Source organism: Odocoileus virginianus, chromosome 3, assembly GCF_023699985.2.
Source record: "Odocoileus virginianus isolate 20LAN1187 ecotype Illinois chromosome 3, Ovbor_1.2, whole genome shotgun sequence".
NCBI lineage: Eukaryota > Metazoa > Chordata > Mammalia > Artiodactyla > Cervidae > Odocoileus > Odocoileus virginianus.
In genome coordinates this window covers 6671453-6688477 of record NC_069676.1, presented here as the reverse complement: position 1 = coordinate 6688477, position 17025 = coordinate 6671453, and the positions used below count along the sequence as shown (strand labels likewise).

At 39.5% G+C, this 17025-nt stretch overlaps 2 protein-coding genes across 2 annotated transcripts; one reads left to right on the top strand and one right to left on the bottom strand.

The window, feature by feature from the left end:
• Nucleotides 1-87: 87 nt before the first annotated feature.
• LOC110122696 (olfactory receptor 10H1-like) lies at nt 88-1020 on the top strand. Its single transcript, XM_020870244.2, has one exon. The coding sequence runs from the start codon at nt 88-90 to the stop codon at nt 1018-1020; it is 933 nt and encodes a 310-aa protein (XP_020725903.2).
• Nucleotides 1021-8065: 7045 nt separating this feature from the next.
• Nucleotides 8066-9004, bottom strand: LOC139032037 (olfactory receptor 10H4-like). The gene has a single exon (XM_070458240.1). It carries the CDS (start codon nt 8912-8914, stop codon nt 8066-8068), a length of 849 nt encoding a protein of 282 aa, XP_070314341.1. The 5' UTR covers nt 8915-9004.
• Between the last annotated feature and the right edge of the window lie 8021 nt (nt 9005-17025).

Sequence of the window (17025 nt, the reverse complement as noted above, 5' to 3'; positions counted from 1 at the left end):
CAGAGCCAGAAATGATGGAAGCTGAAGACCTCCTTCCATCCAGTAGCTGACCTCTCCATGTCACACTTCACTTCAGGAACAACCCTCATGCAGGGAGGCAACTTCTCATCAGCAGCTGAATTCATCCTCATCGGCTTCTCCACCTTCCCCCACCTTCAGCTGATGTTCTTCCTGCTCTTCCTGCTGATGTACCTGTTCACGCTGCTGGGGAACCTGCTCATCATGGCCACCGTCTGGAGGGAGCACAGCCTCCACACCCCCATGTACCTCTTCCTGTGTGCCCTCTCCATCTCAGAGATCCTATACACCTTTGCTGTCATCCCACGCATGCTGGCCGACCTGCTTTCCACTGACCACTCCATTGCTTTGAGAGCCTGTGCCAGCCAGATGTTCTTTTCCTTCATGTTTGGCTTCACCCACTCCTTCCTGCTCACGGTCATGGGTTATGACCGCTACGTGGCCATCTGCCACCCCCTGCGCTACAACATGCTTATGAGCCCCCGAGGCTGTGCCTGCCTGGTGGCCTGGTCCTGGGCTGGGGGCTCAGTCATTGGCTTGGTCGTGACAATAGCCATTTTCCAACTAACTTTCTGTGGATCTAATGAGATCCATCATTTTGTTTGCCATGTTCAGGCTCTTCTGAAGTTGGCCTGTGGAGAAAATGTCTCCATTCTGGCCATGGGCTTAGGACTGGTGTGTATCACCGCCTTGCTGGGCTGCTGTCTCCTCATCCTCTTGTCTTATGCCTTCATTGTGGCCGCCATCTTGAGGATCCCTTCAGCCGAGGGCCGGCACAAAGCCTTCTCCACGTGTGTGTCCCACCTCACTGTGGTGATAGAGCACTACGGCTTTGCCTCTGTCATCTACCTCAAACCAAAGGGGCCCCAGTCTCTGGAAATAGACACCTTGATGGGCATCACCTACACAGTCCTCACTCCTTTCCTGAGCCCCATCATCTTCAGCCTCAGGAACAAGGAGCTGAAGATCGCCATGAAGAAGACCTTCCTCAGCAAACTCTAGCCAGACAAAAAAGTGATTATCTGGGAGGAATTCCTTGGAAATAGTTAAATTGGGTTACCAGAGGCTACTATTAGAGATGGCACCCTGTAAGCACGTAATAGCCTATATTTGCCTAATGCAGTATGGTTTATAAGGACCCTTGTAGGCAACATTCAAACGGTTGCAAAATGGTTAAACATCATTCCCCACATATTCTTGGTGGAAAGATGTATGTGATGATAACATGGAGAAAGTCAGATTCAGATTCCTATTTCTTGCATGACACTTTGTCAGGTAGAATTAAACCTGGAATATGTTCTTCTGCCAGAAACCATGGTTATCTAATTACTCCCATCACCATAAACCCAATTGCTAAGAGAAAAGTTAATAGCTTACAGTGAATGATGTTGCATTCGTGATCTCTGAGGAAGAAGATATAGCTTTGGGAACCAGGCTTGATCATTCAGAGTTTTTGTGTGGCATAAGTCTTACTACATTGAAAGGGGACAGAGAAGGATTCTGACATAGACATTAGAAGGGGAATGGAGAGTGTCCCACTTGCTAGTCTTATCAAGGCCTTATATACTTTTATTAGAGCCACTCCCACAACATAAGTTATCTTGTTATCTTAAGATAACAAGATTAGTCACAAGGTTCTTGTTAAAAAGGAGAAACCTGTCTTCCAATAGTTGTCCATTGTTGTTATATAATCATTAGTACAGAGCTTAAGGAAAAAGATACCTTTGAGCAAGATGTATTATTTTGTTGTGTAATCATTAGCTCTGGGCTTAAAGAAAGTTAGTCTTAAAGAATGTTTTCATAACAACTCAGAGTTTAAGAAGAAATGTCTTACGTGACTAAGACAAAGCAATGTAGAAAGAAAAGTTTGTCCCTTTTTCCTTCTTGAGAGCCCCATACCCCTTTCTCTTCTGTGGGGACCCTGGACTTCTTATCAACCTACCCTGGACTTCTTACCAACTCTCTCAAATGGAATAGGTCAAGCCTCCACCCTCCCCTGGGCAGCAACATATAGCCACAACACAAATTTTGTGAGGCTACAAAAGCCTAAGCCAGATTACCATAGAGGAAAGCAAAACACCCCTGAATTTTAACATTGCATGGATCTGTGCAGTAGCAGTTAGAAGCAGTAATAAGCAGCCACAGAAAAAGTCAGGGAAACCACCACATATCAAACGTGAATCTTGAGCAGCTGTAGAGAGAAATCTCCAGAGTTGAGTTAAGGGGAAAAGTCCCACCATGAGAAATTGCTTTCTCTGTGGGAGAGTGACATTGCACACAAGTCAGTGTGTTGAACAATGGTGAGTGCAGAGCCCAGGATTAAATTTATTCTTTAGTCACAATGTGTAATGATATCCCTTGAGTATGAGGGGAGGATTTAAAGTTGACCACACATCATAGTACTTAGAACTTGTTGAAAGCATGCGTATTCAAGAGAATGACAAATACAGTATAATATCCCTTATAAATGGAATCTGAAAAAGGTAAACTCATAAAAAACAGAGAGTGGAATGTTGATTACCTGGGAATGAGGGGTGGGGGAATTGGGGAGATGTTGTTTTAGGGCACAAATTTGCAACCAGTAGATCAACCAGAAGATAAATAAGATCTGCGTGTCTAATGTATAGCACAGTGATGCTAATAATAATGCATTAGAAATTTCAAATTTGCTAATACTCTAGAACTTCATTGTTCCCACCACAAAAAGCTATGATAATTATGTGATATGATAGATGTGTTAGTTAACATTGCAGAGATAATTATATTATGATAAATAAATGTACCAAATCATACTGTATACCATAGACTTACACGATATTATCTGTTAATCATATCTCAATGTTTAAAAAAGTTTCATTGACAAAGTTAAATTGTTTTGGAATATGAATTTTTGCAGTTATTTAAAATAACAATTTATAACACTTAATGGACACTAGGTTATGGTGATACTGCTACATACAACAACAAACATGAAACCATGCATGTGTGGTCAGTCATGTCCAACTCCCTGTGAGTCCATAGGCTGCAGCCCACCAGGCTCCTCTGTCCATGGAATTTTTCAGGCAAGAATGCTAGAGTGTGTTGCCATTTTCTACTTCAGGGGATCTTCCTGATCCAGGCATCAAACTCACATCTCCTGTGTCTCCTGCATTGGCAGGCACATTCTTTACCATTGTGCCACCTGGGAAGTCCATGTATACAATAACAAAATATAGCTTAAATGTACAAGCAATAAGTTAATCAAATTAGCCAAAGTTAAAAAGATATGAGTATTCATGTTTAAATTGAATAGTAACTATACATCATTTGTCTCAAAGCTACATTCAGTCTTTCTCCATAAGTTGAGCCTCTGTTTGATAATTAGTTGAGATCTCTTGTGTGCCAAATCCTGTGCTAGTTTTGGGAGAACAGAGATGGGTCTGTTGCTAGCCCCTGTCTTTGAAGAGTTCCCATGATCTGTGGTGGAAAGACACATAGAAAAATGTCAGGGCTCTCACCAAAATATGGACCAGATGCTAAGAACCACCAAAAGGGACATGACTCTGCAGCTTGGGAGCATCAGCCAGATCTTCCCTCATTCCTGTACCCCAGCGGCTCACCAGTGCCTCCAGAGGACACTTGGTTCTGTAGGGAAGGTTCTGTAGACATTTTTGGTTATTACTACTGAAGGAGGAGGAGATGTGCTATAATATCTAGTGGGTAAAGTTAAGGGATGCTGCTCAACACCCTACAATGCACAAAACAGATCCACTGCAAAGAATGAGCCAGCCCCAAATGTCAATAGTGGCAAGTAATAAACCTTGATGTATATACTTAACAAATATTTATTGGGCACCTACTATGTGTGTTAAACACTTTTATAGTTGCTACAGGGGATCCATCATTGAAGTATTTAGATGTGACCCTGATTCCAGTGTTCAAGAAAGCAAACAGTAGTGGAGAGACAAAGATGTGACTATTTTAAAGAATCACAATAATTAATATACATGATCTATTGTGATTAAAAGCTACAAGGAAAATAAAGAGGTCACTATGAGGGCTTAAAATGGGAGTGATGACTTAGTATGGGAAAATTAGGTGAGGCTTCCCTGAGGAGGTGACATTTAAGGTCAGACTCAAGAATGTGTAGAATATGCCAAAGGAAGGGTATTCCAGGTAGAATCAACAGCATGTGCAAAGTCCCTGAGGTCTGAGCATGTTTGGTTTTTCCAGGAACATTCAGGAAGTTAGAAAAGCTGGAGAGCTGCAGAGGGCTGGGATGTAATGTTGAAGATGAAGCATGATCTTTTGACCACAGGAGAGTTCATACTGTGTCCCAAGGGTATAAGCAGACAGGTCATTTTTCAAGTGTTCCCTTCTCTTCAACTTTTTGGAGTAGTTTGAGAAGGATAGGTATTAGCTCTTCTTTATTTGTTTGATTGAATTTTCCTGTGAAGCTGTCTAGTCCTAGACTTTTGTTTGCTGAGCAACTGTTATGTCAATAATGAAAACAAAAGAGAATTTTTAAAAACATTGGAAGACAGAAAAATGGATACACAACATACCAAAACTTGGGATACAGCAAAAGTAGTTCTAAGAGGGAAGTTTATTTTGATAAACATCTACATTAAGAAGAAAACATAGACCCCCAAATAAAGAAGTTAACTTTCAATCTCAAGGAATTAGAAAAGGAAGAACAAAGGCTAAAGTTAGTAGAAAGAAGGAAATAAAACAGATAAAAGCAGATGTAAAATACAGACTAGAAAAATAACAGAAAAGATCAATGAAAATTAGAGCTGATTCTTTGGAAAGATAAACAAAATGGACAAACCTTTAGGTAGGCTAAATAGAAAAAAAGAAAGAGGACACAAATGAAATCAGAAATGACAAAAGGAATATTGCAATTGATACAACAAAAATGAGAAAAAGCATAAGAGACTATAATGAACAATTATACACAACAAAATGGACAACCTAGAAGAAGAAATGATTAATTCCTCAAAATCCAAAGACTGACTCATAAAGGAATAGAAAATGTGAACAGATCAAAACAAGTAAAGAAATCAAATCAATAATCAGAAACCTTGAATCAGGTTTTTGTTTAGGTGTTAACCCTTCTCTAAATGTTTCATAAAATTAGAAAAGAGAAGTCCAGAACCAGCTGTCTTACAGATGAATTCTACCGAACTCTTAAAGAATCAATTCCAATCATTTTCAAACTCTTCTAAAGAATTGAAGAAAATGAACACTTACAAACTCAGTTAAAAAGACTACCTTGCCCTGACACCACAAGATAACAACACTACAAGATTAAAAAATGACAGGCCAATATCCTTGATGAATATAGGTACAAATAATCTCAACAAAATACTAGGGAATCAATTTAAGAGTCAATTAAAAGCTTTTCTGCATATATTGAGATGATCATATGGTTTTTATTCTTCAATTTGTTAATGTGGTATATCACATTTATTATTTTGTGTGTATTGAAGAATCACTGCATCCCTGGCATAACATGGTGTAGGATCCTTTTAATGTGCTATTGGATTCTGTTTGCTAGTACTTTGTTAAGAATTTTTGTGTGTGTATTCATCAGAGATATTGGCCTGCAATTTGCTTTTTTATGGTATCTTTGACTTGTTTTGGTATCAGGGTGATGGTGATTCATAGAATGAGCTTGGAAGTGTTCTTTCCTCTACAATTTTTTGAGACAGTTTCAGAAGGGTAGGTGTTAACTATCTTCTAGATGTCTCATAGAATTAGCCTTTGAAGCCATCTGGTCCTGGAATTCTGCTTGTTAGGTGTTTTAAAATCACAGTTTCAGTTTCAAATCTCATGACTGGTGTGTTTACATATCCTATTTCTCCTGGTTCAGTCTTGAAAATTGTACCTTTTTAAGCTCATGCAGCTCAATATATATAAACAACAACAACAAACAACTCAATCCAAAAACTGGGTGGAAGATCTAAATAGACATTTTTTCAAAGAAGACATACAGATGGTAAAAAAAGCTCATGAAAAGATGCTCAACATTGGTAATTATTGGAGAAATACAAATCAAAACTATAATGAGCATCACCTCATGCCCATCAGAATGGCCATCGTCAAAAAGGCTATAAACAATAAATACTGGAGAGAGTATGGAGAAAAGGGATCCCTCATACACTGCTGGCAGGAATGTAATTTGGTACAGCCAGTATGAAAGTTTCTTTAAAAATTAAGATAGAGCTACCATCTGATACAGCAATCCCACTCGGGCATATATATGGAGAAAACCATAATTAGAAAATGTATATGCACCCCAAAGTTCACTATTTGCAATAGCCAGGACATGGAAGCAACCTAAATGTCCATTGACAGAAAAATGGATAAAGATGTGTATATATTCTTATATGTATACATATATGTATATATATAAAGGAATATTGCTCTACCATAGAAAAGAATGAAATAATGCCATTTGCAGAAACATGGATGGAACTAGAGATTATATAGTAAGTGAAGTATGTCAGACAGAGAAAGATAAACATTCATGATAACATTCATATGTAGAGTCTAATTTTAAAAGTGATATAAATGAACTTATTTAGGAAACAGAAACAGATTCAGAGGCTTTGAAAACAGACTACAGTTACCGAAGGAGAAACATGAAGGGGAGGGATAAACTATGAATTTAGGAGTAAAATATACACAATACTATATGTAAAATAGATAACCTACAAGGACCTATTGTATAGCACAGGGAATTCTCTCTATTTAATATTCTGTAGTAACCTACATATGAAAAGAATCTGAAAAGGAATGAATATATGTACATGTTATAACTGAATCAATATTCTGTACACTTGAAACTAATGCAACACTGTAAATCAACTATACACCAATAAAAATTTTTTTTTAAAAGACAAAAGTAACAAAACACTAGACACAGTGCTTCATATATGAAAAGGGCACAGTCCTGGTAACATTTCTTATTATCTTCAGGTTATTCTAGTTTTTTTTTAATTTGGGAGAATGTGGAAATAAAATCTTCTTTTACTAGTCCATTCAAGAATCAGCTATATCAGGGTCCTGACACATCCATGTGGTGCTCTTCACCTGCCTATAGATAAATAATACATTGTCAGGCAAAAATAAAGGGATGGAGTTCATCTCACTGGGCACAAAGATATGTGCACCCCAATATTCACTGCAACACAATTTACAGTAATCAGGACATGGAAGCAACCTAGATATCCATTAACAGATGAATGGATAAAGAAGACGTGGTGCATATCTACAATGGAATATTACTCAGCCATAAAAAGGAACAAAAGTGAATCAGTTGAACTGAGAATGAAACTTGAGTCTGTCTTTTATCTCTAAAAAATTTTTATTGGCATATAGTTGACTTACAGTGTTGCATTAGTTTCAAGTGTACAGCATGTTGATTCAGTTATACATGTACATATATTCATTCCTTTTTCAGGCACAGACTGGAGTAAGTCAGAAAGAGAAAAACAAAGATCATATATTAACATATAAATTAGGAATTTAAAAAAATGGTACAGATTAACCTATTTTCAGGGCAGGAATAGAGACACAGACATAGAGAACTGACGTGGGCAAAGTTGAGGGGAGGGGAGATTGGGATGAAATGGGAGATTAGGATTGACATATATACACTATCATGTGTAAAATAGTTGACTAGTGGGAACCTGCTGTTATAGCATAGGGACCTCAGCTGGGTTCTCTATGATAACCCAGAGGGGTAGGATGTGGAGTGGGAGGGACAGAGGTTCAAAAGAAGGGAATATATGTATATATACAGTTGATTCTCTTTGTTATAGAGCATAAATGAACACAACATTTTAAAGCCATTATACTCCAGTTTAAAAAAAAAAGAGATTGTGATGATAGAGTCTATGGCAGGAAGGGGAAACTTGGAGAAAAACTAATAGCTAGAGTGCATCAAAATCCTATGGAGTGTGGGTATTTTACAGACCTGAATCACTGCAGGAGTTATATAGAGATAGAAATTATTAAACCCAAACCATTTGTCACCTTCCATACCACCAAAAACTGGCCATCAGGAGCTTAGGGGGTGGAAAGTTCTATGGAAGCTTCTCTGTATGGCGTTCTTCAGCTCCTTATTCCTGAGGCTAAAAATGATGGGGCTAAGAAAGGGGGTGAAGACGGTATAGGTGGTGGCCATGAGTGTGTTACTGTCCATAGAATGAGAGCCTTTGGGCTTGAGGTAGATGAGGGAGGCAAAACCGTAGTGCACGACCACTATGGTGAGGTGGGAGACACAGGTGGAGAAGGTCTTGTGCCGGCCCTCGGTGGAGGGGATCCTCAAGATGGCAGCCACGATGAAGACATAGGAGAGGATGATGAGGAATAAGCAGCCAAGCAGGGCCGTGACACAGACCAGGATCACACCCATGGTGACAGAGGCTGTCTCCTTCCCACAGGCCAACTTCAAGAGGGAAAGCACATGGCAGACAAAATGGTGTATCTCCTTAGACCCACAAAAAGTGAGATGAAAAACTATCAGTGTCACCATCATCCCCATGACTGAGCCACCGGCCCAGCAGCAGGACACAAGGCGGGCACAGTCACGGGGGCTCATGAGCACGTTGTAGCGCAGGGGCTGGCAGATGGCCACGTAGCGGTCATAGCCCATGATCATGAGCAGGAAGGAGTGGGTGAAGCCAAATGTAAAGGAGAAGAACATCTGGCTGGCACAGGCCACAAAGGTGATGGAGCGGTGGGTGGACAGCATGTCCACTAGCATGCGAGGGGTGACCGCAACAGTGAACAGGATCTCGGAGATGGAGAGGGCACACAGGAAGAGGTACATGGGGGTGTGGAGGCTGTGTTCCCTCCAGATGGTGCCCATGATGAGCAGGTTCCCCAGCAGCGTGAACAGGTACATCAGCAGGTACAGCAGGAAGAAGGAGGGCAGGAGCTGCTGAGGGAAGTTGGAGAAGCCAATGAGGATGAATTCAGACACTGTGCTGTAGTTCTGACCAGACGAGGATGATGCATCTGGGGAGATCAGAAACAGAATGAAGGTACAGTGGTTAAAACAGAGGCTCTAACATAGGTGAAATGGCAATCGAAGACCTCTATACTAGTCTCACAATCTTCATCAGTAAGATGCAGTAAATCATAATAGTACTTTGTGCTCATGCTCACGGTCAGTCGCTCAGTCATGTCCGACTCTTTGTGACCCTGTGGACTGCAGCCTGCCAGACTCTTCTGTCCACGGGATTTCCCAGGAAGAATACCAGAGCAGGTTGCCATTTTCTCCTCCAGAGGATCTTTCTGACCCAGGGATGGAACCCACGTCTCCTGCATTGGCACGCAGATTTTTTACCACTGAGCCACCTGGGAGCCCATAATAGTACTTACCATTTATTAATGTGATATCGATAAACTAAGATCAGCTCCTTAAGTGCTTAAGATATTGTTTGGCTACTGGGTTATTTTTATTAACAGTGATGGAAAGAAATAAAAGAATCTAGATTTGTAATTGTTAAAACAGACATGGATGCTCTGGGTCATATTCTCTTGAATAGGGCTCCTGTTCTAGAAAACATATATTTGGTTATTAGTATTCTGAAAAATCTTTTCTCTCTGATCATCTTTGTCCTTTAATTGAGTAACTCATTCATCTTTATTTTCATACAATTTATTGGTACTCACTTCTGGCATCCTATCTCACATTTTGTACTTGCTCTTCTAAAGAACCAAATGGAAAATTTGAAAATGAAAAAATGGACAAATATATGCCATGAAAATGTGTACCAAAGGAAATCTGAGGCAGCAATCTTGAAAGCAGGAGCAATGAAATTAATTGTAATAATAGCCATAAAGTCTCTGTTACCATATGTCCCTAAAAAGAACCAGGTTCCCTGGAGAGATGGTCTGGTCATGGAAGGAAGCTTAAGAGATCTCTTCCACTGTAAAATGGAACTTTCACTGAAAATGTGTTAACGTTAAAGGATGCCAGAACCAGATTCAAAACATGCCTACTGAGCATCAAAAAAGGTGATCATGTGCAGAGGATGAAAGAATAAGCTAAATGACACCTTGAAGGATCAGTCATAAAATCTGGAAGGGGAAATCCTACACAGAACAGTTGGTCTGTTCTCATCAATCAGCCAGGATCAAGAAAAAATGAATAGACATGAAAAGGCCATAATAACAATATACAATATGAGGTATTGATTTAGATCAATAGCTGGAAAGTATTTTTAAGGAACCAGTCTCTTCTGGTGTGAATGAATGATGAAATACAAATAATAGGAATTATTCTTAATTTAGTTATTCATTTAAATGTGATTTTTGTTATAAAAAGGCTTTGAAAGAAAATATATCCAGTTTAAAATCATATTGAAATATAAAAATTACACATATGCACACAGGATGGGCTAAAGAGGAATATTTTATGTAAGTTGAAAGAAAATTGTAGCAACCTGCATATATATGATTAACACATACAACAATATACACTTGAATATTAGGAAGAAATATTTAATCTAACTTTAATGAAACAGTTATAAAATAGAAATAGCTAAATCAGTACTAGATAAAAAATTGAAGTTGGAAATTCAAATAGCTTAGAAATGCAATTTGGGTATTTTCATTGCAATTCTTTAATAATACTCAAACATTAGCTCCTAGACATACTTAGGTTCTTCACCAAACAAAATTAAACATTTTTTTTCAAGTACACAGAAGGCCTTAACCAAATCTTGCCCTGTTTTAGGACATAGAGAAATTCTTCCTTCACTTGGAAGTATAAATAATATATAGATTAAAATGCAGTAAAAATGGAAATCAGTAGAGAACCAGTAGCTTTCCAAATTCCACAAGTGGGAAATAAACATATTATTAAATAATCATTTGTTTCAGTAGTAAATAATATAATAAATGAAGAAATAATTAAATAATGTAAGCATCAAATGTCAAAGTTTTAACCTAAAACATTACTATGAGGGGCATACACATCTTTAAATATATTTATCAAGATACTTTGTCCAGAAAATAATGCTTAACACAATGAAAGTCAGGCGATTGGAACAGATTAGTAAGATAGAAACAAGGAGAAAATGCCAATAAAAAAACCTAAAATTAAAATTGGAACTAACTACAAAAATAAGGGATGCTTTTAAGTGAATAGAAATAGTAGTAATAAAACATAAGTTAAGAAATTGAAACAGAAAATGAGATGAAAGTTCAGAAGCATATAAAATTGCAGAACTAGTGCAAGAAAATAAAAGAGACCCTAGATATTCAAAAAAGTTTTAAAGAAACTGAAATGGTTAAAGACTTTCTCTTCCTATAATCATTAGTTCCAGTTTACAAGTGAGTGCTCTTAAACCTTTAAGGAACACTTGATGAATATCTTACACATATGTTTAAAAAAAATGAAATCCGCTGAGCTCATTTCATCAGGTTAATGCAATCTCATTCTAAAGCCAGGTAAGCATGTTATAAGAAATGACAATTACAGGTCCACTTTACCTATCCTTGCAAATTTTATAATCCATTAAAAGATATTACTTAACCAAATAAAATGATGTATGAACATTAGTGTGTTATGATCAGGTGATGTTGATATATGAATGACAAGAAGGTACAGCATCATTAATTCATCCCATAAACAAACTGAAAAAGAAAAATGATAGAATTCTTTTGATCCAGGAAGGAATATATTTTCTAAAATTAAACTACTATTTACGATTTTTAATTTTTTTATATAATTGACATATAACCTTGTATTAGTTTTACATGTACAGCATAATGATTTGATATATGTCTATTTGTGAATCTTTAAAAAACCTTTTTACAACATGAACTTGAAGGGGACTCTCTTGGCTAGATAAAGAATACATACTAGAAACCTAGCTAATATTATATACTAAGTGGGACCTTTACATGCACCATTCTGTAGGAACAGAAATAAGGCAAGCTTACTCACGGTCTCTGCTGTTCTTCAACATGGAACTGAAAGCCATGAGCAATTCTACAAGGAAAGATAGGAAGGGAAGTGACCTTATCATCTATCCAGAAAAAAATAAAAGAATCAAGATGTAAAATGTTAAAAATTAAATAAACGAGAGAGATATACCCTCCCGGGTAGTGAGAACATTATAGAGTCATAGCCACGTTTTAAAAGTGTGAACCTGGATTAGACATGTTGTTTGTTGTTTAGTTGCTAAGTCATGTCTGACTCTTTTGCAACCCCATGGACTGTAGCCTGCCATTCTCTGTCCATGGGATTTCCCAGGCAAGAATATTGGAGTGGGTTGCCATTTTCCTTCTCCAAGTGATCTTCCTGACCCAGAGATTGAACTCACATCTCCTGCATCTCCTACAATGGCAGGGAGATTCTTTACCAGTGAGCCACCAGGGAAGCATTGATTAAATCAGTTTTATATCTCAGAAAATATCCCTTCATTATTCAGAACCTAATATGATAAAGGAGGCAGCATAAATCAAAGGGAAAAGATAAGATTGCTAACTTCTTTTTGATGGGAAAACTGTTCATTTCATGAAGCAAAGTAAATCTGAATTTCTGCCCAGAATAAATGCAAAAGTGGCATTCAGACAGATTCAAGACATAAATATGTAATATCAAGACATAAATATGTAATCTCAACCAAAGTTAATGGAAGAAAGGGCAAGAGAATTAGTTTTTTTACATTCAAAGATGCAAATGCTAAGGATATTTTTAAAAGTGCAAACATCCACATTAAGGATTTTTATTCACAAAGGAAATCCTGGACAAAGTTATTAGGCAGATGGAACATTGGGGAAAATAATTGCATTGTGTAAAACTGACAAAGAAGTACTATCTAGAAGAGTGAACATGAATTAGAAACCTTGGTACAAATATGAGCAGAGAAATTACAGGAGTTTGTAAAGATGTGCCAAATGTAATGATGCTTAGTAAAACAGGGAAGGGGAGTGGGCACACACACACATACACACACAGGGGAATTTCGCTGTATAATTATTTAATTCCCCCAATTAGAAAATGTTTGGATTATGGGGAGAAAAGAATCTTCCTGCAATGCTGGTGAGAATGTAGAATGATGGAAATTCAGAATAGGCTTGCTCTGTACTCCAACAAATTTGGTCCTAAGTATATTTCAATTTCTCAAACATATTTGTAGGGGAGCAGGTAAGAGTATATTCCTTTTATTAGTGGGGAACTTGGACAAGCCTGTAGAAGGCAGAAAAATGGGGTGGATGCAAACACTGGAGCCCCAGCCAGGTGTACACATAGCAGTGTAAGTGGATTTTTAAAAATAAAATTGAATGAATAAAGCAAAAAACAGAGTGAACTGTCTATGAAAAGTGAAGTGAAGTCACTCAGTCGTGTCTGACTCTTGCGACCCCATGGACTATAGCCTACCAGGCTCCTCCCATGGGATTTTCCAGGCAAGAGTACTGGAGTGGGTTGCCATTTCCTTCTCCCGAGGATCTTCCCCACCCAGGGATCTAACCCAGGTCTCCCGCATTGTAGGCAGACGCCTTACCATCTGAGCCACCAGGAAAGTCACTGTCTATAATTCCACATTAAAAATATAGCACATGAAACTGCTTCATATGAAAGGGGAACAGTTGATACATGTCACTGCATATTTGTCAAATTCCATAGAATATACCACACACAGAGTGAAGCTTAAGGCAAACTTGGAGTTTGGTTAATTATTATGTATTTATATAGGTCCCTCAATTATAACAAATGTATCACACTCATGCAACATGTAAATGACAGGAGAAACTATACAGGGAAGGAGGTAAGTGTGAACTCCGTATACTTTCTGATCAGTTTGTCTGTAAACCTAAAAGGTCTCTGATAAATTAAAGCCCATTAATTTGAGAATAAAAAGGTTAAAAAGATATGCATATGGAAAACTAGATTAATGTGCAAGAACATATACAAATCAAAGAGCACTCAGCTTCAGCCTCAGCATTCATGATCACTTCGGGCCACATCATTCTTTGGCTGTCCTTTTCACTATACAATGTTTAGCAGAAACACTGGCCTCTACTAACCAGATGCCAATAACATCCCCTTCCCACCATGAACTGTGACAACTAAAAAATTTTCCCGTTTATGTCCAAATGTGCTCTGTGGGCCAGAATCAGCCTGGGCTCAGAACCGCAGTTGCACAATTTTTCCTACCCGCTCTCTCCTGGCCACCCTCTGCCTGGTCTGTCTCTTCTGAGAAATGGCCAGCAGGGAAGGGCAGAAGAGAGTGTCCGTCTTGCTGCTGTCTGTGGCATCCACAGGCAGGGGAGGGGTCAGACCTAAGGACTCTTCTCCCTGATACAGTGTGCTTTATCCCTGCTGATGTCTCCAGCAGACTGTTCCCAAGAGTCTGTCCATGAAACCAGACCAAAAGGGCAGTCCTCTGGGTATGGAGAAACCAGGTGGGACCTCAGAGGGCTGTCTGGCACCTGTAGTCTCTGCTTCCTCCACCAATTAGAGAGACTGCAGCCCCTATTGAGGGCTGGGGAGCAACTAGTTGTGGGAGAGAAAAGCCTAAATACAGATGCCCAAACCCCTCAGGGTCAAGTCAGAGGGAGGCAGGAGCTAGATAATTCCAGAATGAGAATCCATTGTGGTGCCCTCAGGGAAAGGGCAGCTGGAAGACTTCTCAGAAAAAGTGTAACTTGGAGCTGGGTCTTGGAGAACGACTTCTCTTGGAGGTAATGTAAGTGCTCAGGGTGTTCTAGCCAAACTGTAAAACCTCACCTCTCTTCTCAGTCAAGTTCTACCCTATTCCTGTTGTCCTGCTGATCTAAACCAGACAGTCTGACACCAGCATATGTGTCCCTAGGATAAAATATAAATATTTGATCTCTCATTCTTCATCTTGTTCCTGACACTCAGCACTTAAATTTGTTAGTATCTTAGGAGTGATAAGTTTCTTTTTTATGCTGATGAGATGACTAGAGGCTGGGGGCCTCTAGGTAGCTTCAGGATGAGGGCTGGTCTCCTGAAAGACCAACCATGAGAAATTTTGTTCTGTGTATGCCTTGTCTCTACTGCTCTATCCTGGTTTGGCCCAAAGTGGTTGCTGCTAACCTAGAAAGGAGGCTCTGGGGGTGACAGAGGTGTGAGATGGGCACTCCCGTGAAGTGTATGTGTATTTGCTCAGCACTGGTGTGTGAACGATCTTCTGTGAGATCAGAGGAGACAGAATACTGTCCACCTGCCATAAGAGGTCGGAAAGCCCAGTCTCGAAAGGAAAGACTGTTGTTGTTCAGTCACTCACTTGTGTCTGACTGTTTGTGATCCCACAGACTACATCATGCCAGGCTTCCCTGTCCTTCAGTCTTTCCCAAAGTTTGCTCAAATTCACGTCCATTGAGTTGATGATGCCATTCAACCACCTTATCCTCTGTCATCCCCTTCTTATCATGCCTTCAATCTTTCCCAGCATCAGAGTCTTTTCCAATGAGTTAGCTCTTTGAATCAAGTGGCCAGGGGTTATAGATTAAGTTAAGCACCAATGGCTTAATTAACCATGGCTCTGTGATGAAACCTTTATAAATGCTCCCCAAGCAGCACAATTTGGAGAGTTACTAAGTTGGTGACCACATGGAGGTGCTGGTAGAGTGGTGCATCCAGGAGGGATGGAAGCTCCTTGCACCTTCCCCCACACCTTGCCTATGGCTCCCCTTCTATTTGGCTGTTCCTAAGTTGTGTCTTTGATAATAAACTGGTCATAGCCATTGAAGTACTTGCCTGAATTCTATGAGTCATTTTAACAAAGTGTGAAATCTGAAAAGGGGCCAGGTTTTGGAAAGTTCAACTTTTTTGCCAATTCAGATGGAAGTGTGGGTCCCACAGGCACCCAGTACTTTCAACTGATGTCTGAAGTGGAGGCAGTCTTGTGGACCTGAGCCCTTCACCTCTGAAGTCTCACAGTAATTTCAGATAGTTAGTGTCTGAGTTGAAATGAATTGTAGTACATCCAATTGGTGTGCAGAGTTGGAGAACTATCCTTGGTGTGGAAAGAAGCCACACAGTTGGTGTCTTAAGTGTTGTGAGTGAAAACAATTGGCCCTTATCTACTTCTGTCTAGTCAGAAACACTGCCCACCTCACTCCTGTAATCAGCTTCAAATCTGGCCATTCAACAGTCCAGGGTGCCTGCACCTCCCATCCCCTACCTCTCCCCATCTCTTCCTAGGTCTCATCACACCCCCCCTACCCTGCTATCAGCAGTGTACTCCCCTCACAACATCCAGAAAGAGCTCTCTATATCAAGAATCTAATGATGCTACTTGTTCTTGAAACCAACTCCTTACCACCACTTTGGAATGTATTAAAAGCACTTGGAGCCTCACTCTCTTTATTTGACAAGTAGTTCTCACCTTGTTGGTGTTGGAGAAGACTCTTGAGAGTCCCTTGGACAGCAAGGAGATCGAACCAGCCAATTCTAAAGGAAATCTGTCCTGAATATTCATTGGAAGGACTGATGTTGAAGCTGAAACTCCAATACTCTGGCCACCTGATGTGAAGAACTGACTCACTGGGAAAGACCCTGATGCTGAGAAAGATTGAAGGTGGGAGGAGAAGGGGATGACAGAGGATGAGATGGTTGGATGGCATCACTGACTTGATGAACATGAGTTTGAGCAAGCTCCGGGAGGTGGTAATGGACAGGGACACCCGGCATAATGCAGTCCATGGGGTTGCAAAGAGTCAGAAATGACTGAGCAACTGAACTGAACTGAACCTTGTAGGATGGGTGTGAAGAGTAAATGTGATTGTGGATTTTGTGTGTTTTGCAGTGAACCTGGAAAATAGAGGACATTCCAGATAAGTTAGTTCCATTCTCCCTCCTTGTTGCATCCTACACTTAAAATTAAAATAATATGTACTGCAATTTCCTCATCCATTCATCTGCCAATGGACATCTAGGTTGCTTCCATGTCATAGCTATTGTAAATAGTGATGCAATGAACATTGGGGTGCTTGTGTCTTTTTCAATTCTGGTTTCCTCAGGATATG